Below are 26,600 nucleotides of genomic sequence, written 5' to 3' on the forward strand. Positions count from 1 at the left end.
GTCTGTTGTGGTCACCTCCGCGGCCCCAGGAAGCCACTGTTTGCTGAACCGACACTAGAACCCTATTTCTCTTCCTTAAGTCCCAGAAAGCGTGGGCGTGCACCTGCCGAGGCTGCTCCCGTGGGAGTTCTCAGGCCCCGCCCACAGTGGGGTTTCTTCAACGCCTTTCTGGGTTCTCCGACGGCGGCGGGAAAAGGCGGCAGAGACTTCAAGGAAAAGAGGAAAGGAGTGTGCGAGGCAAAGGACCCTAGGAGGCCAGCCCTGCGGTGGCTCTGGAGAAAGCCGTCCAACCCGACCCCCAGCAAAAGCGCAACTCCTTCCAATTTCGAAGCGAGCCATCGCTCCCGACCGGCTGCCCGTGCACCAAGGGGTGCTGGATCCCGGGACCCCGGGACCCCGGGTGTGAGTGCCCCGCGTCGGCCAGACGTGCAGGCGGCCAGACCACGGGGACCAGGAGGGAAAGACGCCTGACGGGGCAGGTGCCGTCCCTAAGAAGTTGACGCTGCCAGGCGCTTGCAGCCCCTGGCCCGCAGGGGCACGAGGACCCCGCGGGAACAGCACACGACAGGCTACGACATGTGGCCCCCAGAAGGCTGAAGGGCGCGCGGCCCCGGGGCCGCGGAGCGTGGGCACTTCGCGTGGCACGTGTAGACCCGGGGCCGTGACGCGAGGGGTGCAGAGCCACTGGGGCCCCGGAGCGCGGGGCTGGGCGGGGGGGGGGGGACGCACGTGATGAGGCGCGCGACCTGGGGCGGGGAGGGCGGGCGGCGCGCGGACGGCTCCGGGGCGGCGAGCGCGGGGGAGCGCCGGGGTGGGCGGCGGGCGGCCAGGCGGCCCCGGGCGTGCGGTCCGGGCCGAAGCGCTGCCCACCCGGGCGCGAGACCGGCCGGAACCCGGCGGCAGGGCGAGGCCGGCGCCGCGCTCTCCGCCGTGCGCCCACTCTCCCCGCCCCGCGCGCAGTCCCCTCCCTCCGTCCCGCCTCCTGCCCCGTCCCTCCCTCGGCGGCTGCGGCGCGGCGCTCCCGGCGCACTCGGAGCCCGGCGGGGACCGGGACGCGGAGGCGGGGTGGCCGAGGGTCCGAGTGCGGGAGCTGAGCCGGGCCCGGGGGCCGAAGTTTGCCCGCGGCTCCGGGAGGCGGCCCGGGCGGCTCCCAGCCCCTGCTCGCGCCCTCGCCCGGGACCCGCCGGCCGCCCGGGGGGACGGCAGCCGCGGCCGGGCCAACTCCGCCGCGGGGACGCCGTGACGGGAACTTGAGGTGGGAACTTTGCGCGCGGCGGCCTCGCCGAGCGCCGCCGATCGGCCCCCAGCGCCTGTATACTCGGGCTCGGGAATTGGGGGCTGCACGTGGCCGTGAACCCTCGGCTCCCCTGCAGGGGCACCGAAAGCCGCGGGGCGGGGAGGCGGGGGCGACGGGGGACCCGGGAGCGGCTGCGGGCGCCGGCGTGGGGCGCGCTCGCCGCGGTCACGGTGCGGGTCCGGCTTCAGTTTTTTCCGAGCCATCTCCGGGGTGCGAAGTGCTGGACGTGCTCCGCGGAGGTGACGGGGCGGGGGGCGCCTCCTGGCTGTGGCAGAGGTTTCTGGATCCCGGGGGTGGGTGGGGGGAGGAGGGAGTGTTGGGGGGAGGTGGAAGAGGGGGCGCCCACCTCTGGCCTATTCACTCCATCCTCGGGCACAGAATAGAGCATCTCCACCAGCGGGCTTTATTCATTTACTCCTTCATTCATTTACTCAGCTAGCTTTTATGGAGCGCCCACTGTGTGCTAGGCGCTGGGGATTCCAAGACAGCTGTGTTCACTGGAGGCTCTAGCATCTTCTAGGGAAAGTGGGTGGCCGCCTCCTCAGCTTCAGGGGCTCCATACCCGGGAGGGGCTCAGCCTGGATGGACCGGAGTGTTTGGGTAAGGAAGGAAAAGAGAGAAGTTCTTTCATTCATGGATTGGACAAAGAGGGGTTGAGCACCTACTATGCACAGCTCACTATGCCAAGGGCCCAACATGCATTATTTCATTCATTTAGGGAGCAGTTAGTAAGGCGTTGAGCTGGGACGAGAACACTGAAGCAGAGGGATGCAATCAGAGGGAAGCATCTTGCAGTTTAGAGAAGAGTAGGGGTCAAGCCCAAGCCCTTGCCTTGAGGAGGTCCGGGGCTGGTCCGGGGCTGGTCCGGGGCTGGTCCGGGGCTGCCCGGTGGCTGACTGCAGCAACCCCCAGGTGTATATGCAGAAGCAGAATGGCCTTTCCTCCATTCATGGAATGCAGTCATCCCAAAGAGAGCGGGACAGCTGGACTAGGTTCTCAGATAGGACGAAAATGTCTTCAAAAACCTCCTTAGGGGAGGCTGATCGTGGAGAGGCAGTGTTGAGAAATACTGAGATAACCCGACCAATGAAGGCAGGCTCCCACCAAGAAGGGTTTATTAAAGTTGTCTGTTCACCAGGCATTTTCTGAAGCACTTACGGGGTGCCAGCCACCAAAGTCACCCAGAGGATGACGGACAGATGGGGACATCTCTGTCGCTGGTACCTTGAAATAAGGGCAGGGGAGGTGCCATGAGGAAACAGGAATTGCTCTGATTCATTTTGGGGTGGAGGGTTCCTGCCTTGATGAATCTAACCAGAGGTTTATTCACTAGGGTGTGTCTGATACCCCACACATGACTGCAGTCAGAGTCCCTGTGGGGAGAAGGTCTCCAAGGGAAGTCTGACCTGCTGGGGCCCCGGGACCCTGTGGGCCATGTGGCCAGGGCCCTTTCTCTTTCTTGAGTGGATTTCTTGGGTTCTCCCAGACCTGAGCTTGGCCCTGGTATCTTCTGTCTCGGACCTCTGCAGAGGCCCCTCCCGAGTGGGGAATGAAGGAAGGTGTGTCCAAAAGACAGGCTAGGATGACCCCTGGGGATGGACCTTATGGGTCATTCCCTAACACAGCCCATTCCAGTGGAAAGATGCCTGTCATGAAACACGCTCCAAACCTGTGGGGAGCTGTGAGTAGGCTGGAAACAAGGCAACCTTGATCTGTGTCCCAAAGTTTAAGAACCCAGGCTGGGGGCACCCTGGAGCCTGGTCAGGACAGCGGGGCCCCAGCAAGAGGCTTGCCAGATGCCCCCGGGGAATGTGAGAGCAGAGAAATGTGTCCTGGATGCAGGACATAAACACTCAAATCAGAATGAAGAAATTAATCCCCCGCACCCCGAAAAAGTGTCCTGCCTGGGCTGTCTGAATACATCATGAAGCGTCAGCACTTCTTATGGCCAAAGACATGGGGGTCTGGGAACCCACTCTTGGTTGATTTGTTAAACCCAGAAATGGAGTCCCTGGGTGGGAAATGGTGGCCTCATAGAATGAACGAGAAGGGGTAGGCAGGGAAGTCTAGTGGTAAAGCACTCAAATCACTGTGGGCCGTTTTGATGACCTAGACAGTATGTGGTTAACAAAATCAGGGCACAAAGGAATGTGCCACAGACAGAACCTGCACTTGGCCTCAGATTTGTCCCTGCTCTCTGGGGACTTTGCCCCACACCTGCGTCTCCCCAGGCAGGCAAGTACAGCCAGGCTCTCCCTCCTTCCTCACGGGGCCACCACAGCTTACCACGCACGCTGCAGCCTTAATGCTTCCTGAGGCCTGGAGGGACTGAGAATGCAGGTGTCCCCCTCCAGCTGCAGGGGGTCCACGATGCTTCCTTCCCCCCGGGGCTGGTTCCTCCACTGACGCCTGCGCTCCCAAGTTTCCCCGTTGCAAGGAGGCAAAGAGAAAAGGACCCTTGGCTCCCACCCCAAAATACATCCCGGTCGAAGGCAAATGTGCATTTGCTGTTATTTTGCCAGAAGCAGAACAAGGAGGCTCCAGAGGCCACTTGGTCTTTTTATGGAGACTCTGGCACATTTTCTTTTGGGGGGCAAGTGGCGATGGAGGGAAAAGCCCGGCTCCCAGCAGCTACATCTTCGGCTACATCTATGTCTTTGGCTCCCAGCTCTCGAAGCAGGGCTGAGATCCTTCCGGCGCGGTTGCGTGGTGATGAGGATGGACAGCAGGTAGCTAGGCAAGACAGATTCTCGATGCGGGTGCTGCATCTCGGGGCGGTCCAGCATGCTGGGACCCGGGCCAGCCTACTGGCTGGATCCATTTTGATTAACGTTTTAATTGGGAATTAATGCAGCATGACCCGCCTCTGAGTCAGCCCAGGCAGGAGCCCTAACCCTGACAGATGAAGCCACGCTGGCAGGAGAAGGCATCGTGGGGAGATCTCAGAGTGATGGAACGTCACAGGCTGAGAATCCTGATGGGAGAGGAAGAAACCAAAGCCCGAGCTGCTCAGGAGACAAACGCTTTTCTTTTAGAAAGTTGCCTTTGAGCTTGTGTTCATTCCCTCCTGTCACAATATTACCTCCACGTTAGTGGCTTAAAGGAACACAAATCTAACATCTTACAGAATGAGGGATCAGGAGCCCAAAATGGGACTCCCTGCCCTAAAATCAAGGGGTCGGCGGGGTCATGTTCCTCCTGGGGGAGAATCCATTTCTCTGCCCTTTGCAGCTTCTGGAACCTGCCCACACCCCTGGCTTCTGGCCCCACATCACTCTGACCGCTGCTTCCACTCTCCCATCCGCTTCTCCAACCCTGACCCTCCTGCCTCCCTCTTAAAGGATGCTTGTGACTACATGCACCCCTCCCCGATAATCCAGGATTATCAAGATAGTCATATTTCATCAGTCTCCCCAGCAAAATCTCTTCTGCCACATAAGGTCACACATTCTCAGGGTCTGAGGATTAGGACATAGACCTTTCTCGGGGGGGGGGGCATTATTCTGCCTACCACAGGGGTATGCCTCATCAACTTATGTTACAGATGGGGAAACAGAGGCTCAGCTGAGGGGGTGACGACATCAGTACCAATGTGAGAGGAGAGCCAGCACCAAAGTCCCACTCTGGAAAGTGTTTTCCACTTACATGCCTCCTTTAAGAAAGGAAATGTGAGGGGAGGTGCCAAGCTTGCTCCACAGAAGCCATTCTAGCCTAAACACGGAGCCCTAATATGTGCAGACACAGCTCCAAGTGCTCACAGATAATGTGATGGTGACTCCAGTTTGTAGCTGAGAACACACAGGCACTGAGAGGTGAAGTCATTTTTACAAGGGTGCACAGCGAGAAAGTAGGGAAGCAGGCAGGCCAGCCGGCGGCCCAGATGCCACACCCTCACCTCTGACATTGTTTACGGCACCAGGAGAGCTCAGGAGAGGACAAAGCAGGAGAGCTCTCCGCCCGGAGGCCAAAATGGCAACTCAGAATTTGACAGCTCAGTGGTTTTGTGGATATCTTGCTCTGCTGTGTGCAAATATACACTAGCAATCAATGTGTTTCCCCCAGCCACGGGTGACTGCCTGCTTCTCCCCATCACAAAAGATTTTCCAAAAGCTCATCCATAGACACAGAGAAGAGAGACCCAGTCCCTAGGTTGCGGCAGGAGGCAGAGACCTCCCCCTTCCTCTGGGAGCTAGTAATCCAGGGAGACGGTCAAATGCAGATGTCAGAGAGTCCTATAGGCGTAGACTGATTCTGGCTTTGTCACTTATATCAGCAGAGTCCTGAGTTTTTATTTAGCAAAGCCTTGATTTCTTCATCTATAAAATGGGGGTGTTAGTGGTCATGCCTAAAAGCTCACTGGATGAAGGCTCTTAGCACAGCGCATAGCACTTAGTATGCAGTTAAGGGTGGCTGTGGCTGTCATTACAGCACGGTGAGGGAGCATCCCCCCTCCCACTCTCAGAAGAGGGACAGAGAGCTACGACCCAAGGGAGGGGCACAGGGCAGGAAGAACAGAGTCCAGAGAGACCCATGGTTTGTTAAAAATACCAGGAGGTATTTTAGCAGTTCGGATCAGTGCACACCAGTTTATGGAACCCGCTCATGACCCTGACGGGAGGTGGCGATGAGGGTCAGCGATCAGGTGACACTGCTAATCCCCGCAGCAACCTTCCATTCACCAGAGCCTCACAAGAGCCCTGTGAGCTGGTCATGCTTCTCCTTTAGGGAGAAAAGAGGCTCAGAGGGGGCCAGCGACACAGTGGGTGCAGATGGCTGTCTCAGGCCAAAAAGTCATTAGCAGGAGCAGCTGCGGTGGCCAGACCAGCCTGACCTGGACCTTCAGCCCATCCCACGCTCCCCCCCCCACCCCCACCCCCAGGTCTAGCCCCTCCATTTGCAGCCAACGCTGACCGCACAGCAGCCTCTGCCACTCAGAACTCCTTACGGTTTTAGTGACCATTAATCTTGGAAATGAGTACTCAGCCCTCCGTCAGAGCTGGTGCACATCATCTTCCAAGAGGAGTTTCAGCAGTTCCATGGGCTCCCAAAGGGGAATTTGATCGAGGCAGCCCCAAGGCAGAAGGAAGATTTTTCTCTCAGAGCAGGAGGGTTTCTCCTTCTCCAGTGAAGTTCCCCAAGATTGGGACCCACAGAGCTTTCCAGGACCCCCAAAGTGTGGAGAAGTTGGTCAGGGGGTTCCCCACCAAAGTCCAGAGCCGCTCTTGAAGCCCCCAGCCCCGGAGGGGGTGTGGGCTACAGGTATTTAAGGCACACTCTCTTTTTGTCTGTCTTGAACTTGAGCATACGTGAGCATCTGTAAGGGAGCCTGTCAAAAATGCCAATTCCTGGGCACCCCCCATACTCCGGGATTCCGACTACAAAGGTCTAGGGATGGTCCTCCGAATCTGTGTCTCCCCTGACCACTCGGGCCATTTAGAGTCTGGTGGCTTGGTTGGTTTCCTGCTCTTCATTTTTCTTTACCCGGATTAAATCCCAGAGTTGTGTTAACCACACTCCTCACTTCCTGCCACTGTTCATCACTGGCCTGTGCCAGGCTGTTTTATTCATTGTTTTCTCATTCCACACACCCCCCTCCCCTTGCTTCTCCTGTTCCCCTGCCCTGCCAGCCACCCTTTCCGTGGTGGATGTGCATCCTTCCTTGTGCTTGAGTCTCTGTCAAATTTGTAATGTGTGTGTGTGTGTGTTCATTTACATAAATAGCATAGTGCTATAAACTTCTGTTTCTTTTGCACTCGGCATCATGCTTTCAAGATCTAAATGTGTTGCTAAACCTACATCTAGTTCAATGCTTCTAATTCCTATGCGACGTATAGGAGTCTACCATCTGTGTCTACCACGACTCACTTGTCCATCTCACCCCACCCCCATCCCTCACCTGCCCACCCCTGCCCCAGCCCCAGGATGGACACCAGGGGACCCCAGGCAACACAGGACTGGCATTCTTGTACTTGGGTCCTCTCTTGGATCTGAGTCCCCAGAAACAGACCTCGAGTCAAGGTTCTGCGTGCAAATGATATATTATTGTGTCCCACACCCCCTGTGGCCCCAGGTCTGAGAAATACACCCAGGACTGGGATTGCTGGCTCTTACAGCAGCAACACCCTTGCACGGGGCAGTACTTCCTCCAGCAGGGAGCTCTGGGGCTCAGACCAATGCCAGGTTCCAATCCCATTGGATCAGATCAAGAAAGGAGTCACCCTTGGTAGGTGGAGAGAAAGATGACAGATCTCCCTCATAGTTAAAAATACAGCAGGTGTCTGTTGAGGGTCCACTGTGTGTCAGGCATTAGGCTAAGCACATAACCCAGGTCATCTGCCTTGGTCTTCACCATGACACAGGGAGGTAAGAACTTTTCATATCCCCATTTTACAGATAAGGACAGTGAGTCTCAGAGGTAAGACATGACTTGCCCAAAGTCAGAGTGACTGGCCTTGAACCCAGGTCTCTAGGTTTCAAAGTGCATGGGCTCTTCTGCTCCCCCGAGTTGGAGTAGTCAGCAAGCTGTCCCCCAAGCTGGAGTGGGACCTGCTTTTTCTGAATCTCCCCAATATTGCTATCTTAACTGAGCAGCTGAAAACAGCACAACCTCCTTACCTCACGTTTTGGGAGACAGAAGTCTCAAATGGGCCTTGCAGGGCTAAAATAAAGGGATCCACAGGCTGCATTCCTTCCTGGAAAGTCCAGGAACCAGGCCTTGCCTTTTCCAGCTTCTAGAGGCTGCCTGCTGTCGTCGGCCTGCGGCCCCTTCCATCTTCAAAGCCAGCGGTGGCCGGCCGAGTCTTCCTCACACCGCATGGTATCTGAAATGCTTTCCTGCCTCTCTCTTGCATCTTTTAAGGGCCCTCATGATGGCGTGGGCCCCCAGAGAACCCAGGATCATTTTCCCATCTGAAAGGCAGCTGACTGGCGACCTTAATTCCTCCTCACATGTAATCTAACCAATTCACAGGTTCCAGGGATTAGGATCAGGGCATCTTGGTGGGGGCACAGCACTCCCTCTACACGTCTCCCTAGTGGGATCTACCTGCACTAGCCAGGCCCGGTGTGGAGTACAACTTCGACAGAAAAGTGGGTGGGTGCTGAGTGCTTGGTGCTGGGCACCGGGAGCACCTCAGCCTCTGGGCTCTGCCGTTTCTCTGCTAGCCTGGCCCTCCTGTCCTCTGCAGCTCAACCAGGTCAAAACTACCAGCTGAAACACACACACACACACACACACACACACACACACACCACCACCACCACCACCACCACCACCCCCACCCCACCCCACCACCCCACCCACCCCCTCCGTCCACCATCCCACAGCCAGCAAGTGCTGCCTCTACAGGAGGCTCACCAAAACGCCCCCTAGTGTCTCCTCTGTGAATGGCACCACTGGAATCCATTCTGTCCCCTTCACCACACTCCTCTCCCACAGCAAGTCTTAGCAGCAATTCCTCCAAAGTCCATCTGGAATGCAGCCAATTCTCAGTCCCGCTTCAAGCCTTAGCTGACTCTTTCAAGAATGACTACAGAGAATTCCAGCCTGGTTTCCCATAGTCTACTCTTGAGGACCACCCCCAACACCCGACTAAACCCCAGCCCCTTGTCATGGCCCACTAGGCTCTGTTCCATCTGGTGTCTGCTTTCTCCCACTCAACTTCTCCCACCTTCCCCTCACTCACTGCACCCAGCCACTCGGCCTTCTCTTGGCTTGACCACACAAGCCCACCCGCAGATCAAGGAGCAAGCTCTTCCCATTCCCTCAGCCTTAGACACCCTTCTCCAGGTCCTCATAGGGCTGGCTCGTTCCCATCCAACCTCAGCCCCAAGGTTGTCTCCTCCGTGAAGCCCCTCCCAGACCACTCCAGCTCCTCTTGCTGTCATGTTCTTGCTCTATTTCCTGAAATGATTTGTGTACTTACTTAGAGACCACCTCTGCCACTAGAATGTCCACCCCCGGAGGACAAGGGCTGCGTCTGTCTTGGTCTCTGCTGTGCCTGTAGATCTGGCCCAGACCCAACACATGGTAAGTGTTGAATGACAGCTCAGGACTCCTTGTCATCTTCAGTATCACAGCCCCTTTCTCAAATGGCTTTCTCTTCCCAAGCATCCATAGACCCTCAGAGACAAAATCACTAAAATCCATCATGCTCTAGGACTGACAGACCCAACACTGTAGAGAAATGTTAAAAGACCAAACTTCTCATGAGGGTATCGGGCTGGGTGAAAAGTGACATTGGTTTCTAGAAGCAGGGCTTTGGGGCCTGTTTGATTTATGAACTTCGCCCAAGACTCTAGAGTCTAGCATTCAGAGCCATCCCCCCTCTACACCCATCAAACTGGGTGTCCCCAAAACCCAAGGCCAAGGAGAAGTGTGCCCATTCCCCATCTAGCAAATCCCAGCACCTGGCCTCCTGTGAGCAAGCAGCCTGCGCGACGCGGGTTTTCTCCTCCGTGCTAAACGGTATGCTGGGACAGGATAACTTTGCACATAAGAGATGCTGAGCCTTTAACTCACAACTGACAAGGGTCATAAGAGAAAGAAATGAGGGATCGCTAATTGGGGGAGTTCTGTGCCAGAGAGAGAGCTGGGAGCTTAAAAGACATTCTGTCTGTAGAGGTGATTACAGCTGAGGGAGTTTCACAAAGGCTCTTCCAGGCTTACAGGACCAGAGGAAGGTTCCTTTCCTTCTGTCACCATTCTTGCCAAACAGAATGTCACTTTTCCTCTTGTCTCTGGTGGCAAAGATAAAGCAGCTGAACTGAAAAGCGGTACCACTCATGTGAAGTGCCTAAAAGGGATTATTCTCACTCCTCCAAGGGATTCTGGCAGGCTGTGCCCGAGGAGATGGGTTCCAATTTTAGGTGAAGTTAAGAAACATACTCAACACTCTAAAATCAGATCATTTTCATTTCAAGCACAGGTGCACTTAGTTTTCTAGAACCCAATCTGTGAAACCGTAGCTTTCCCCAGAGATAAATGAGTGGAGGCATGATTTGTTTTATGTACAAGAATTTCTGTTAGGAAGGATCATGTTTCGATGGACCTCCCCACCCCGGCTCCTGTTGAATACTTTCTTACCCATACAGGGGTGGGTGTGTGTGTGTGTGTGTGTGTGTGCACGCGTGCGTGCGTCCTCATGCATTTTCCCTGCACGTGTCCATGGCACAGATCTACACTCAGGGATTAGAAATGGAATTGATAGACTTTGCTGGTACCACTTGTTTCCATGAGGGACTGGGCTGGGGGAAGGGATGATGAATTTTTAAAAAGTAGAGTATTAGAATCTTACACCCTTTCTATAGATCTGCTTCATTCTGGAGAGCTCGGTGGCTATGATCTGGGGGTCTCAAACTCAAAGGCCTACGGGGGCTAGGAGCGGAACATCCAAGAGTGAAGGAGAGTGGGTATTAGGGAAACAACTGGGAAGGGTGGGGATTGTGGTAGATTGCCACGTGTATGCCCTGCCTACGGGGAGACAGTCATTCCTCAGCTGGGATTTAGGCCACGTGTTGCCTAATAGTCTGATTTTTCTAGAGAAACCAAGAATATACATTTTTACAGAAAATGCCTCAATTTTCAAAATCTCCTCCAAGCCAGGCATGATATCTGTGAACCAAATTCAGTCTGCGAGCTCTGAATGAAAAAGCAACATCATTCTAGTGGCACGTACCCTTAGTTAGTTTTAAGGGTTGGGAAGGAAGGAGCCCATGTAAATGGGTATTTTGACCTCCGGTTTTCAGAAGTGTCTTCCTCATGTTGGCCTCATTCAGCAACTCATTCGGCAGCTACTTCTTTGAGCTTTTACACTGCTGGGCACAGAGATTCAGAGCTGAGCAGAGCCCGGTTCTTGCCCTACAGAGCAAGCCATCTCGCACAGGAGTCGGGCTTGCATAGTTATAGTAAGGATGACAATCAGATACAGGGGTGGGAGGACTTGATTTAGAGGGAAGAGCCAAGGAAGGCTTCCTGGAGGAGGGGTCATCCCTGTCCAGCTCACCCCATAGCCTCAAGTTGTTGGATGGTATACGGGCAACTATGGCACTATTGTGATAATCGTGCCTTTCTCCAGACCCTGCCTCTTACTTACAGCTGATGATACAGGCTTTCCACTTATGGAAACAATACAAGGAGTGCCTTGAAGGTAAACACAAATAGTCATAATAGACAGCAAGGACCAAGTGCCTCCTGTGGGCCAGGCACTGTGTTAGTAGATGCTCTTAAGCACATAATTCATTCAATCTTCTCAACAATCCTACAAAGTAGGCGAAATGGCTGTATCCACTCTACAGATGAGGAAATTAAGAAGCATGCCCAGGCCAGGAGGCTCCAGAATCTGTGCTTGTAAACACAAGTGCCTGGAAGTCCAAGTTCAGTGTGCAGCTGGGGCTGGCTTCGGGTGTGGACTCTCTTCCTGGCTTGTAGGTGGCTGGCTTCTGTGTCCCACTTGGTGGAGATAGAGGGAGCTCTGGTGCCTCTTCCTCTTCCCATAAGGGCACTGACCCCACCCCTCATGACCTCAGCTCAAACCTAAGCACCCTCCCCTCTGCCTGCCTATACTGACCCACAGGGGTCAGCACCGCCCCGCCCCCCGCGCCCCCGTGAGTTGGGAAGAGGAGAAGGGGGGGCACGGTTCTGTCCCCAGCACCGAATACCGGCTGAATGGGCACCGTCAGCCCAGACTCCGGCCTCACTGAGGGTCTCTCTTCCCTTCTCCACCCCAGGCGCGAGGGGGATGTGAAAGCCCAAAATGACCCTCCTACCGGGAGACAACTCTGATTACGACTACAGCGCCCTGAGCTGCGCCTCGGACGCCTCCTTCCACCCGGCCTTCTTCCCGCAGGGCCAGTCCCTCAAGGGCGTCTTCTACCGCCGGGCGCAGCGGCTGCGGCCCCGGCCCCAGGACGCGCCCCGCCAGCCGGGCCAGCCCGAGGACCGGCGGCGCCAGATCATCATCAACGTGGGCGGCATCAAGTACTCGCTGCCCTGGACCACGCTCGAGGAGTTCCCGCTGACGCGCCTGGGCCAGCTCAAGGCCTGCACCAACTTCGACGACATCCTCAACGTGTGCGATGACTACGACGTGACCTGCAACGAGTTCTTCTTCGACCGCCACCCGGGCGCCTTTGGCACCATCCTGACCTTCCTGCGGGCGGGCAAGCTGCGCCTGCTGCGCGAGATGTGCGCCCTGTCCTTCCAGGAGGAGCTGCTGTACTGGGGCATCGCCGAGGACCGCCTGGACGGCTGCTGCAAGCGCCGCTACCTGCAGAAGATCGAGGAGTTCGCCGACGTGGTGGAGCGCGACGATGATGATGAGCCGCTGTCCAGCGAGGACCCCGACAGCGAGGGCCCGGCCCAGGGCGAGGGCCGCCTGGGCCGCTGCATGCGGAGACTGCGCGACATGGTGGAGAGGCCGCACTCGGGGCTGCCCGGCAAGGTGTTCGCCTGCCTCTCGGTGCTCTTCGTCACCGTCACGGCCGTCAACCTGTCCATCAGCACCCTGCCCAGCCTGCGGGAGGAGGAGGAGCAGGTAAGAGCCACAGCTGTGTGCGGGGGAGGCTCGCTGCTGCTGCCGGGAGGGAGAGTCTCTGAGTCCAGGAGACAAAACAGTCTGCTGGACCCCTCTCTCTGGAAGTCCGCCTCCTTCATGCCGGCGCGGTCACCTCCACCAGGAGGCCTTCCCTGACTGCGCCGGCTGAGCAGAATCTCCAGTCCCTTCTGACGTCCCCTTTACACGTATGTTGTCCACCTCCACCTTCAAACACTAGCTCGAGCTCGGTGCCTGTCGTGGTCTGTGTTGTGCCCCCAGGGTCTAGAACAGTGTGGAGCATGGACGAGGCCCTCAGCCACTTTGTGGAAGGAGCAGATGAGTGAGTCCAGGAATGATGTGATGTTTATTGTGCCTGCCCCTGAGCCAAACGCCGGCTACATCAAGAATTATCTCACCCACATGAGCCCTATCTCAAGCTTCCTAATTCCCTTGTTTAAAAATATTCCAGATATTTTCTGGGTTTTGCATATAATTTTTATTGACAGCTGTGCATGTGTGCATGTGTGCTCAAATAGCGAACATCTCTGTGTTAAGCAAGAGGATGTAAAATGTTTACTCCATGGCCTGACCGAGGTGTGAGGTCCGTTCTCAGGGGTAGCACTCGGCAGGCAGCTACCAGCAGCCAGGGGCTGGGCCGTGGTTCTCTCTACAGCTTATATTCTCAGTGACTCCCAGCAACCCTAAACGGGAAGCGTTCTCATACCCAGCTGGCAGATGGGAACAGTGAGGCAAGGCAGCATGCCCAGACACAGGTCTGCCTGAGTCCAAGGTCTGTGTTCTTGAACAAAGAAGTACGGGTCCCACATGGTAGCCTGGACTTCATATACCCCCACAGAAGTGTGTGATTGGCCCACACTGTGCTCCCTAAAAATTTCACTTGGTTGCCAATATTCAAAAGTAAAGCATCTTGCATTTAAAAATTCAAACTGTCAGCTCCTCAAAATGTATATGGTCAGGTCCCCTGGCCTGCTGTCCACACAGCAGCTCTGGGTGGGAGCTGAGTCTGTGGGAAATAGTTCAGCTTCCTAATATATGAGACTTTGGGGCATTTAAGTTGGGAGCTTTTCCCCACATGGGGGTGGGGAGGGGGGGCATGGCAGGTTCTAGAAGCAAGTGTTAAGACAGACCAAAACATTCAGACAAGTACAAATTATATAAGCAATGGAGAAATAGGTATGCTGTATGAACTCAACATGAATATCATGCAGCCAGCATTTATTGAGCACCGGCTGTGTACCCTGCATGTGCTGAGTGCTTCACAGGAACTCTCTGATGGAACATTGGAACCTCTCACCAGGCGAGGGTTTTTCCACATACATATATAATGCAGGAACAGGTGGCAATGGCTATTGCATTTATAACACATGGAGAGGCGATGGGTTTCTGACACTTTTTTATACACAGATTTTTAAAGTATTATAAAAGTAACACTCAACCAGTAAAATTAATTTTTGATGAAAAGGGGGAGTGATGAGGAGGGCAGAGCTAGAGCCCAGTGGCCTGAATTTGATCCCACGTGTCCACTCTGGCTGCACATCTGTGGGCAAGTTACCCTCTCTGTTCCTCAGTTTCCTCACATGGCCAGGGGGGGCTACACCAAGTCTCACTTCATAGTGTTGTGAGGAATCAGTGAGTGATTCCCTAGGAAGTGTCCAGAATAATGGCCAGCGCTGGAGCATGCAGGCAGTGCTAACCATCAGGGGACGTGCACCCGCCAAAGAGAGAGAGAGGAAATGTTTGTCATTTGAGACCTTCTGGTCTCAATTATAAATTTTTTCTTGGCTCAGCATTGGCAATTCTGACTTTATCAGGAAAATATTAATAAAGCTACTGTTTTAGTCACCTTCTGACACTTGCTTTTTTTTTTTTAAGGACACAGGTTTTTTTCTTGATTCAGTGATAACGCTGTTCTTTGACTTCATTTTGGAGACCAGTGGGGTTCACTGTTTCACTTGCTCCTTGAGCACACGTTCGAGGGCCCGCTGTGTTCAGGCATCGCCTGGCATGCAGGGGGACCAGAACAAGTTCCAGCTGCAAGGACTTCAGGTCCCATGGAGGAGGGTCAGTGACACCCCTGTGACCATAAGTGTGAGTCACAACTGAAGGGGGCTCTTATGAGAGGCCCATCAACTGCATTGGGGATACGAGGAGGAGGCCCACTCCAGGAAGGCCTCCTAGAGGAGGAGGCTTCCGATCCCAGAGGGCTGAAACCTCATGGCCCACTGAGTGCTAGTTCATTTCTGCAGCCTCTAACTTATTCCTAGAGAGAGAGCTGCTAACACGGCTCTCATAGAACCCAGCTGTGCCCAGGAATGACAGATGCCCCAGGCTAAAACCAGGTGTGCCTTTCTGCTCTGTCACAGGCTGCTTTGAGATTGAGCTCCAAAGCCACTGGGGACGGGCTCCCATCCAGTTCCATGCCAGACAAGAGGGACCAGCGGGCAGCCCGCATGCCAAATGCAGCACAGAGACATGTTCAACATGTTCGAACCACAGAGTGTTCTCTTTGTATTGATTTAAAACCCAGGAGATTTCATGCTAAAGTCCACACTTCCAGGCTCTCTGAAAACTTCAGCGTGGCAGCGGCCTCCAGCCTGAATTCTCCTGGCGCAGCCATCAGGAGGTCCCTAGCAGGACAGCTGCGCTCTTTGGCTGGCCTCCACCCCGGCTGGCCCAGCTCCCTCGGGTTCCCCTTGCCCACCTGGCCCTGAGTTGGCACTCCCATCTAAACACCAGTCCCATGAGCTTCCATCTATCTTGGTGACAAATGCGAATTGGTCACTTGTCGCATGTGGGGTTGTTCCAGGCACCGGTGTCCTAAGAGCGAACAGACATAAGCTGCTCCTCCCTGGGGAGCTCTAATCTGCTGGGACAGAAGAGCAGGGGAGGCAGAGGGTGGAAACATAATAAACATGATACATAAGTAACTTATAAAGCATTTTAAACGATGAGGAAGCCTCTGAATAAACAGAGTAGGAAAAGGACACTCAGGGTAGAAGATAAAGGGAGAGGGGACTGGTAATGGAGGGGGTCGTGAAAGGCCTCCTGGGGAAGCGATATTGAAGCAAAGAGCAGGAAGAAGGGAAGGTAGGGCCATGGGGGTATCTAGGGGAAGAGGACCCCTGCAGGGGGAGCAGAAGGTCAAGGCCTGGCTTGGAGGTAAGGGGAGCCTGGGGGCGTGGGGACAGTCTGGAGAACACGAACACGGCAGGCAGGGGGCTAGGAAGTGGGAGAGGTGGCGGCCAGTCCGCATGTGCCGTCGAAGGACTCGAGCGATCTCTCCCGAGCCATGGAGGGTGGCGAGCAGAGAAGTCACGGGATCTGATTCACGTTCTCAGCATCCCTCTGTCTATGTGTGCGGAATAAACCGTAGGGACCAGGGATCCCGGGAGGGAGGTGCCTGCAGCTGTCCAGGCAAGAGAGGATGGTGGCTGGACCAAGGTGAGGGCAGCAGACAGAGGAGAAGTGGTTTGATTCTGGAATCGTTTTAAAGGAACAACCAAGGTGATTTCCTGAGGACTATGTGAGAGGTGTCAGAATGAGGCTGAGAATCCCATCCTGAGCAACTGGAAAGGTGGGATTACTAAGAAGGGAAAGCACTGGTGGGCGGGTGTGCAGGAGACACTAAGAACCGCAACAGGCTAAAGCTTAATTGCTTCCACCCCCAAAAAACAAATGATAACTATGTGACATGATAAAGGTGTTAGCTTAAGGCTACAGTGGTAATCTTATTGCAATATATAGATGTATCAGATCAACATGTGTACCTGACACCGACACAATATCATATGTCAATTACATCTCGGTAATGATAATTAAAAAAAAAAAAAAAAAACAGCAGCCCGGTTTGGGACATGATGAGTTTGAAACGCCTATCAGACACCCTAGGAGTGACATCCAGGAGGCAGTCTATCTGGGGTCTGGAATCCGGGGGCGGCAAGTGGGGGCTGGTGAGAGAGAGAGATGAAGAGGGGGGTCATTGCAGGGACCTCAAGCCCTTGGCCTGGCCACGCCCCCCCCCCCCCAGCTGGGGATGTGAGCCTCACTAGGGCAGGGTCAGGGCAAAGCACACCAGTCTGGCTGGTGGGACCACTGACCTCTGCCCCAACCTCCCCCCTCTCTCCCAGGGCCAGTGCTCGCAGATGTGCCACAACGTCTTCATCGTGGAGTCGGTGTGCGTGGGCTGGTTCTCCCTCGAGTTCCTCCTGCGGCTGATCCAGGCGCCCAGCAAGTTCGCCTTCCTGCGCAGCCCCTTGACGCTCATCGACATGGTGGCCATCCTGCCTTACTACATCACCCTGCTGGTGGACGGCGCGGCCGCGGGCCGCCGCAAGCCGGGCGCGGGCAACAGCTACCTGGACAAGGTAGGGCTGGTGCTGCGGGTCCTGCGGGCGCTGCGCATCCTCTATGTCATGCGTCTGGCCCGCCACTCCCTGGGGCTGCAGACACTGGGCCTCACCGCCCGCCGCTGCACCCGCGAGTTCGGGCTCCTGCTGCTCTTCCTCTGCGTGGCCATCGCGCTCTTTGCGCCCCTCCTCTACGTCATCGAGAACGAGATGGCCGACAGCCCCGAGTTCACCAGCATCCCCGCCTGCTACTGGTGGGCCGTCATCACCATGACCACTGTGGGCTACGGGGACATGGTGCCCAGGAGCACGCCCGGCCAGGTGGTGGCGCTCAGCAGCATCCTCAGCGGCATCCTGCTCATGGCCTTCCCCGTGACCTCCATCTTCCACACCTTCTCGCGCTCCTACCTGGAGCTCAAGCAGGAGCAGGAGCGCGTGATGTTCCAGAGGGCCCAGTTCCTCATCAAGACCAAGTCGCAGCTGAGCACCATGTCCCACGACAGTGACATCTTGTTTGGAAGTGCCTCCTCGGACACCAGAGACAACAACTGAGCCCAGAGGACATGACCCGTCACCACCGCCACCACCAGGAGCTGCCCTCCCTGCCCCCTCCCCCAGCTCTGCCTGCCCTCTGCGGCTTGAAGCTATGGCCGTTGCTCCCAGATGACTTCGAAGGCACGTGCGGCTCCGAACGCAGCCCCGCATGGGACCGGCTGGAACCACACCCCAAGAAGGACGTCTGCAACAGCCACAGAGGGGTCCCCACCGCTCCACCTCCACAAGTGAAGCCGTAGTGGTTCAAGAGCCCAGCACACAGCTGTGTTGCCCCCCACCCCTCGCCCCGCCCCATATCGGTTCCCCCCAATAAGGAGATGGCTTTGTTCTTTCTACCATGTAAATAACATGCCCAGCAAAGACTTGCTTTGTGGGTCCGCCCGGAGGAAAAAGGACAAATGACACCAGGAACGTGGGTGTTGAGTGTGGATCATGTGCAATTAAAGAAAACCGATGAAAAAGAGAAAATGCCTTCCATGGGGCTCCGAAGAGGGGAAGCTGTTTGCCAGCAAAGCCAGCCCGCGGGGGTACTGGGACCACATCTGGCCTGTTTGCTTGGGTCGTTCAGGCCTGGTGGGGCCCAGTGGGGTTAGAGAACAGGGAGAGAACAGACACCTTTGGGGAAATTGTCAGTAAACACCGCGTTCCCTTCCTGCTTTTCTTGGATTCCTCCTACCTCCTGGTCTCTCTTCCTCCCTCTTTCCTTCTCTTCTGTCCTCTGTTTGCTTCTTAGGTGCTTTAGGGTTCTCAGACTTTTCCCCCAAGGCACCCCAATGGTTCAGTGGACACCAAGGGGCCTGTCCGCATTGCCAACTACAGGGGTGAAATCACTTCATTTATCTTTTAAAAATACTATGGATTTTCTTCTCTATTCCATATTCATTTTAACATTCTTAAAAAAAAAAAAAATGCGTTAAATCACCTCCCTGGATATAAATCTAAAGCTGGAGTGGGGTTGATGCTTTGGAAGGGTGGGTCATAGGCCCCTCGGCAGTCTGGGAACCACTGTCCGGGGCCCCCAAGGCCTCCCTGTGCCCTCCAGAAGCCTCCCGAGCACCCTCCCAGCGCCCTCCTGGCTACAATCTGTTCCTGATGCACGGTAGAGACGGCCCCTACCCCCCTCACCCCCAACCCCCGCCAGCCAACAGATTCACTCAGCCCGAGGGCTCCAGAGCCCTTCAGGGCTAGGACAAGGAGGCGGCTTCACCCCCAGAATGAACCACAGCCCGGCTTCACCCCCACGGGTACAGCAACATGGCTTTCTTTATCCCAGACCTGCTGCTGCCTTGGCCGTGACCCCTCCCTTGGGCCGGCAGCAGGAAGCGCGCTCTGACACAGATCTGACCATCTGACCTGGTGACCTGCGTCCACCTGGGGCCGCCCATGATATGGAGACTAAAACCCAGATGCCCTGAGGGACCTGGGCCCTGTCCTCCCCTCCAGCTTCATCCCGGCCTGTCTGCTATGCTCACTCCACGCGGCCACAGGGCCCTCCCGCTCTGCCGACACACCCAGCCCCTTCCCATCTCCGGCCTCAGGTCGGCAGATCCCTCTACCTGGAATGCCCCTCCCGAAGAACCCTCCACAGCCACCCCTCTAAAGAAGGCACAGCAGCCCCTCCGTCTAACTCCTCCTCCCCCGCTTCGTCTTCTTCATCGCCCTGTCGCCCTTCCAAGATGCCCCGTGTGTTCCCTGCCACTCGGTCACGGTCTGTCTCCTGCACAAGGTCAGTGCTACTCTCGCGCTGTGAGGCCCTACGGGGCAACGCCGCTCACTGCTGACTCCCAGCACCGAGCCCTGGGCCCGGCACCTAGTAGGTGCTTCCGAAATGTCTGGGGAGCAAATGAATGCGGGGAAACGGGAAAGAGGACCAGAAAGCAGAAAGGCCTTCGAGCATGTCTTCTCTCTGTGTTGGGTGGGGAGGCCTGGCGATCTCAGCACCATGTACTGCGAGGCTGAGTGGAAATATCCTGTGAGTCACGAGGGTGTCGTTAAAGGCTCCCCTGACACCTGCTTCCCGTGACTCACGCCTGAAAAGGAAGTTTTCCGACTAATTAGCTCTACCTTCCCCAGCCTGCTGGGTGTCACAGCAATTGGGCCCTACCACCATGGTAATAATACCTTAGATTTGTGGGATGACCTTTCTTTCTCCCTCCAAAGTGGCTGTGAGAGGCAGGAGACAACTGAAGATGCTAAACAGAGAGAAACATGACAGAGGGCCGTATACAATGGAGCCCTGGAAAACTCAGTGGAGTGGGAAAGCAAATACGTCTCGAGGTGAAGGAGGGAGCCCCAAATGGGCCAGCACTGGCAGGGGAGCTGGGCCCCCCACACATGGAGGACAGAGCCTAGCACTGTCCAGAGGAGGAGCTGGGGTCATGGAAGGGTTGAGACTTCTGCACCCAAGACACCCAGATGTAGGCACCCTCCAGACCTCCCCTGAGGGACTGAGGACCTCTAGACACCTCTAGACACCCAGAACGTGGCGTAGGGTCTTTGGCCCTAATTAAGAATTAAGAGGCCTTGGAACTCCTAACCAGCTGCTTCTAGGGCAAAAGGGACCAACTTAACAATGACCACTTTTGCGGTTTTTTTCTGGCAATGTGGAATCTGACGCAGAAAGCCCAGCTGGAAATCACACTGAAAAACAACCCCACTCATTGAAGCGTGGGGGCAAATTCCTTGCCCCTGCCCTAATGGGGCTTCCCTTTTGACTCTGGTACAGGCAACAGAACCTATACAGCTGGGAAGGCGATGTGCGAGTCACGGCTCTAGGAGAAACAGCAAAGCAAGCCTTTCCAAATTTGTTTTATTTCTTGGGTCCCATGGTCATCCTCCATCTCCGATTTAGCTCTCGGTGCCTGCAGGACTCACTGCGGGGGGCTTGGGAGTGCAGATTTAACAGCCCGGATTCTCGAGCCCTACCCCTGAGCACGTTCAGGACTTCTCTCCTTGCACACAGAATGTATAGGGAAGCCAAAAAAAGACCCAGTAATCAAGATCAATCATATTTTAATGCAGCTTTTTTTTTCATCAAAATTAGGGGCACCAGGCTGGCTCAGTCAGTGGAACATGTGACTCTTGATCTCAGGGTTATGGGTTTGAGCCCCACGTTGGGTGTAGAGATTACTTAAAAAAAATAAAATCTTTAAAAAAGAAAAAAAAATCAAAATTAATGCCCCAAATCCACAATGAACAAAATATCTGAATTTTAGGTAAAGATGAGCTCTGCCTTTGCACTCGCGTGATTCGGCCCCATGTGTTGCTCCCTTGTTCTGATCCTGCCCCGCCCCCCAGGCATACCCTGCAAGACCCCTCCAACTGGCCTAGGGCTAGTCATCCAAGAAGGGCAGGTGGGAGCCATTAGCCAAACTGGCACCCACAGCTGCTGGGGCATGAGTGCCCATCCCGCTGAGGAGGATGAGGACAGGCACCAAGACCACCTCCCACCGCGGAACCAGAGCCGTGTGAACTGAAGGTGATAACTTCTGATGTTGGTAAGCACAGTTACCTGGTGAAGGGTGACTGGGACCAGGGAGCGGTGGAGAGAAGCCACTTAAGAAAGTCAGGGAAGGGGGCCGCCTGGCTGGCTCAACCAGAGGAGCATGTGACTCTGGATCTCTGGGTTGTGAGTTCGAGTCCCACATTGGGTATAGAAATGACTTAAATAAATAAAGTGGAGGGGAAAAAAAGAGGGCCAGGGAAGGTCTCTCTGAGGAGGCGGCCTTGATCTGAGAGAGAGGTGTGGACAGCAATCCAAGCCGAGGGGACAGCCCAGGCAAAGGCTAAGAGGTGAGAAAAATGGAGACGTTGTCCAGTTGTCAGGGGAGCACGTGGGCATGGAAACTCATCCCTGCTGGGCACATCCTTCCTCCCAGGGAGAAAACAGATCTGCAAAGTGGACACTGAGCAAACATTTCCAGCGAACTTCCTCCGAAATAGTCTTTGTCACAGCAGATGGGGACAAGACAACCAAAAAACCAGAACCGGACCCAGCCCCTGCCTCAGAGATGCTGATAATCTGATGGAGGACAAGGCACGTGAGTAGACATTTCCAGACACGTGGAACGATGGGCGTGCGGGCCCGGGGCTGTCGGAGCGTGGAGGAAGACAGACGTCAAAGAAAGCCTGGTTTCCACGCAGATTTCCATTTGCTAAAATGGCTTCACGTGTGTTTTCCTTCCGAAACCAATAAAGTGTTCCTCCTACCGCATGTTCTGTCTCTCCCGCTCTGTCTCGGACCTCTCCCCATCCAGGCCTGTCAGCTTATAACGGGAATCTGTCCACTTGGGTCCCGCACTGGGGCAGCCCCCAGCCTCTTGGTCCCGGATTGTTGCCAGAGCCTCCCCCCTGGTCTCCCTGCTCTCCCACCTCCCCTCTGCACAGCAGCAGAGGAGCCCCATTACAACCCCAGTCAGATACCGCTCCTCCTCCGCTCAGAGCACCACGCTTGCCACAACGTGGTGACAGCTCACCCACACACTCCCAGCCCTACCTCCCTGACCTGCTTCCATTGTCTCTCCTGTAAGCTCCGCCAACCTCTTCTCTAGTCCCGGAACAGACCAAAAACAGTCCTACCTCAGGGCCTTTGCCCTTGCTGTTCCTGCCACCAGGAAGGCTCTTCCTTAGGTCATATCCACTCGCTCCCTCTCTTCATTCAGTTCTCTGCTCAAACATCACTTAAACAGAGGGACCTCATCTGACCTCTTCCCCCAGGCCTGTGGAAAGACCACATTCCCAGAACGCCCTCCAGTGTCTTTTATTTTCTGTGTTCTGATGCTTTGATAGCTGAGGACTTGCAGACCCTAGGAGGACTGCCCCTCCCAGGAGTCAACAATTCCTAAAGATGAAAAACCATGCACCCACAAATGTGCTTTTCCCATACAGAACAATCCAGACCCTACACCCAACCACCTCCTTTCTCAGGCTCTCACACACTAGGACACTCTCCACCTGCCCTAATCACCCCAGGACCAGGTATACAACCAGGAACAGCCCTCATGCCCCAGAACCTGCTGAAATCTTCCAACTAGCCAATCCTAAGCCTGCTTGTCTGGCCTCGTCTCTTCCTTCCCTTAGAGGTCCCAATAAAGACTCCCGCCACAGATCTCCCCAGCACCACCTCTGTCTCTGACCAGCTCTGGTGCTTTCCCATGCGCCCCCTGCCCTCCATTTTGGGGTGTGCCCCCTCTTCTTGGGAACTGTGATTATAACAGACTAGCTTTTCAATGGCAATTTCTCCTGATCTTTTGGCCTCCTCATTCCTGAATGACAATAAAATCTATACTTGAAAGCATCCAGCCCCCTTACCCTGCTTCCTCCTTCTCTGAAATGCTTATTATCATCTGACACATTGTGTATTGATTTGCCCATGGTCTTTTTCTCTCCATGAGATGTTTACCTCCATGAGGGCAGGGACCTTCACAGGAGTATCCCTGGTCTAGGACAGCAGCTGGAACATAGTAGGTGCTCAGTAACTATTTGCTAATCAATGAATCTGTAAATCCCTCACTCTATACAGAGTCTTACCAAACATATACACATAGCAGGCAACCTGTTCATACACATGGTGAAATGAACCTCATTAAAGTCTATTCCTATGTGTTGACACCACAGTTCTGGAAGGCAGAAAACCAACCCCAGCCCCCACCCAGGTCACCCAATGGTTTCTGCTTGGAAACAATGCCTACAGTGTGAATTTAGTCCTCCACCAACATGCTTGAATTTTGAATTAAATGTATGAAAAGATGCTCTGGGACTTTTTGTAACCACAAAACAGAGCCTGAAAGATGTTTTTCATTTCCTTTTCCGGAATGAATGTGCCACTTACGCAAAGGACCTATAAAATCCAAATTAATGAATTTCTTGAAGTAAATTTAAAGCCATCAACTGTCCTTGCTTTAAGAAATAAGGGGGAGGGGGGAATGTAATAGGACTAGATCCCAAGTCTCAGTTACTGGTTATTAGGGGTTTTTTTCCAATATTTTATTTATTTATATGAGAGGGAGCACAAAGGCAGGGTAGGGTGGGGGCCAGAAGGAGGGGGACAAGCAGACTCCCTGCTTAGCACGGACCCCAACAGAGGACCGATCCCAGAACCCTGAGATCATAACCTGAGATGCTTAACTGACTAAGCCACCCAGGCACCCGAGGTTTATTATATATGCATGGGACCCAGGAAAAAGTCACTAGAGTCATTCTCTGAATGACAAGTGCATTTAAGAGGTGGCTAGAATTGGTGCTAAGAGGTGCTAAATGGACAGAAACTGTTTCTCCGTAAAGTTGATTAAACAGGATCTGCCTCCTCACCTTAGACGCTCAGAGGTCTTTTGCAATTGGCATAAAAATGACTCAGCAGTGACAGTCAGTCAAGGGATCTGGGGACAGTTGTGGGGAAGAGAAGGGAGCCTGCAGGAAAGAAGTGATACCTTTATTCTCTTGCCCTCTGCTCTTCAGTCTCATGCCATCAGGGGCTGCTGGGCTATGCTTTGCTTTTAAAAGAGAGTAAATCCAGAAGTCCAGCCAAAAGCCCCAAACGCTGAGACTAATGGTCTACAAGCAAGCATTTGGAATGGGCCCTCCAGCCTCCTCCGCATACATAAGGCAAGAGCCCACCTTTGCCCAGAAATTTCAGGGCAGGGTCTGGGACAGTTAGGAGGACACTCCTCGCCCTTAAGGGAGTCTAACATATTTGCCTGCAGGGACATCGGAAAGATCTGGAAGGTAAGTGACAACCACACGTGTCTGTGATCAGTGCTCAGACTTCACACCCCCAGTGTTTGGGGGCAGATGCCGCTGGCTACCTACATGAAAGACATTTCCTTCAACTTCCTCATCAGGAGCTTGGGCTTCTGCTCTGTCCCAGAGTTCATGCCAACCACGGTCATCCCATCAACATTTGCCCACGAGTCCTGGGAGTGGGTACATGGCCCAGTCCTGGCCAATGAGGCCCCAGAGGAAGTCAGCCTGGGTGGTCACATGACCCGTTCTGCCCCATGAGACCCCAGAAGTCGGCCTGAGGTTGCTGCCGATGTTTTCCCTCAGATGACAGCAAGCCCCTTTGTCCTCTTTCCTTTGTCCTAGTGTCCATTGTCCTTATGCCTGGCTCCTTCCTTGTCCCTTGTCCTGGTGCCCAGCCCCAGGTTCTGTGTGTTGTCGTGCCTCAAGACAGCCCCCTCTCCAGGGAATCACAGCATGTGGAGAGGCCTGTGAGGTCACACCCCTCCCCTACTGAGGCATCTCACCCAGCCAGTGACCCGCCGACTGGGACATGCAAGTCCTTTGCCTAGAGGCAGAACGTGTCCTGGGATGGAGCACGAGCGTCCCGGCTGCCCGTGGAGTCAGGCTGCAACCCGACTCCGGCTGGACCACATCCTCATTTCTCCTTCCCACCCAGACCCCCTCCCTTGCTGGCTTCTTTTGAGAGCACACCTGATAACTCACAGGCACCTCCGTCCCCATCTCAACCCCCTGCTTCTGCTTCTCGGGAGCCCGAGCTCAGACAGCGGGTGCCGGAGCTGGGGGGCCACACTCGGGATGCTGAGCTGAAGGAAGGAAATCCAACCTGCAGAGGAGGAGATGGCGATGAGAAGCACACAGAAGACACGAGAAGCAAAATGACATGTATGTGATCGCACAGCCGGTTAGTGGCAGAGGTGGAACTGGCAACCAAGAACTTATGGCCACTATGCCAGAGCTCGTCTTAAAACACCCATTTCACTGAGGATGAACTGTAGGACCCCAGCACAACACTATCTGCCAACGTGAGTGGACACCTGTAATTCCTCTCCCCACCAGCATCTGGCAATGGCCACTGGGACAGAAACTCTAGTGGCCCATCCAATATCCATGCTCCCCTTCCTTCCTACTAATGTCAGGATAGAATTCTACCAATTTAATCCAGACACGCTGCCACTGAGGATGGAGATTATGTTTCCCAGCCTCTCTTGCATCTTGAAATGGCCAAATGGAAAAGTTCTGGCCAGTAAGATAGTCTTGTGGGGGAAATTTGAGAAGGTTCCTTAAAAGGCAGAAGACAGTACTTCTGTTCTGGAACTGTCCCTGGAACAAACATGTGATTGCTGGATCTCTAACAGCCCTCTTGGACTATGATCATAAAGATAGAAGCCAAATGCTGAGGGCGGTAGAACAGGAAGACGGGTCCTTGAGGTCCTTGAGGATACCTTAGAACGGTCACCTTCCTGGACTCCATGCTCCAAATGGATGTTAGGGTTCTTATAGGTCCTATCCACAAAGATCTCTCTTGTTCACTGAATATAAACCTGAGTGCTATAGAGACAGGAGACGGAGAATGGAGCCAACACAGAGGAAATAAATCCAAGGGATGGAGAGAATGAAACCAGGTTCTAGTCACTGTTGAGTCTAGAACCAACAGTACCTGAAGCCATCACTTCCCTTGGACTTTTTATTAATATGGTTCAATAAATTGGGTTTCTGTCATTTTCAATGTATGGTTGATACCTGAGTCTGAATTAGAAGTCCAGGAAGGGTCCTGTGAACTTTAGCATTTATCAAGACAGCTTTAACAAGAAGTGTCTTAAAGCTGTACTTTGGGGTGGGGAGGGGGGCAGGATGGCTCAGTCAATGGAGCGTCTGACTCTTGATTTTGGCTCAGGTCATGGTCTTGGGGTCCTGGGATCAGGTCCCGCCTTGGGCTCGGTGCTCAGCGGAGAGTCTGCATGAGGATTCTCTCTCCCTCTCCCTCGACCCTTTCCCCCATGCTCTCTCTTTCCAAAATAAAAATAAATAAATCTTTAAAGCTGAATTTAGCTCTCTAGCCATGCTTAGGCCCACTTGCCTTCAGAAGAGTCAATCCACACAATTTTC

At 54.5% G+C, this 26,600-nt stretch overlaps 1 protein-coding gene across 1 annotated transcript; it reads left to right on the plus strand.

Annotated features, from left to right (window-relative positions):
* Positions 1-998: 998 nt before the first annotated feature.
* KCNG1 (potassium voltage-gated channel modifier subfamily G member 1) lies at positions 999-21,966 on the plus strand. Its single transcript, XM_045082078.1, has 3 exons — positions 999-1,255; positions 12,026-12,831; positions 16,980-21,966. Exons 2-3 carry the CDS (start codon positions 12,052-12,054, stop codon positions 17,748-17,750), a joined length of 1,551 nt encoding a protein of 516 aa, XP_044938013.1. The 5' UTR covers positions 999-1,255; positions 12,026-12,051; the 3' UTR covers positions 17,751-21,966.
* Positions 21,967-26,600: the final 4,634 nt, after the last annotated feature.

The sequence above is a fragment of the Mustela putorius genome, unplaced genomic scaffold (assembly GCF_011764305.1).
Source record: "Mustela putorius furo isolate JIRA1106 unplaced genomic scaffold, ASM1176430v1.1 tig00000592_pilon_pilon_pilon, whole genome shotgun sequence".
In the NCBI taxonomy this organism is placed as follows: domain Eukaryota; kingdom Metazoa; phylum Chordata; class Mammalia; order Carnivora; family Mustelidae; genus Mustela; species Mustela putorius.

What these genes read in the sequence shown, in the direction of transcription:
- KCNG1 (XM_045082078.1), top strand. Translation starts at nt 12,052, where the DNA reads ATGACCCTCCTACCGGGAGACAACTCTGATTACGACTACAGCGCCCTG. An exon ending in TGCGGGAGGAGGAGGAGCAG is followed by an intron (nt 12,832 to 16,979) that starts GTAAGAGCCACA and finishes CCTCTCTCCCAG; the next exon opens with GGCCAGTGCTCGCAGATGTG.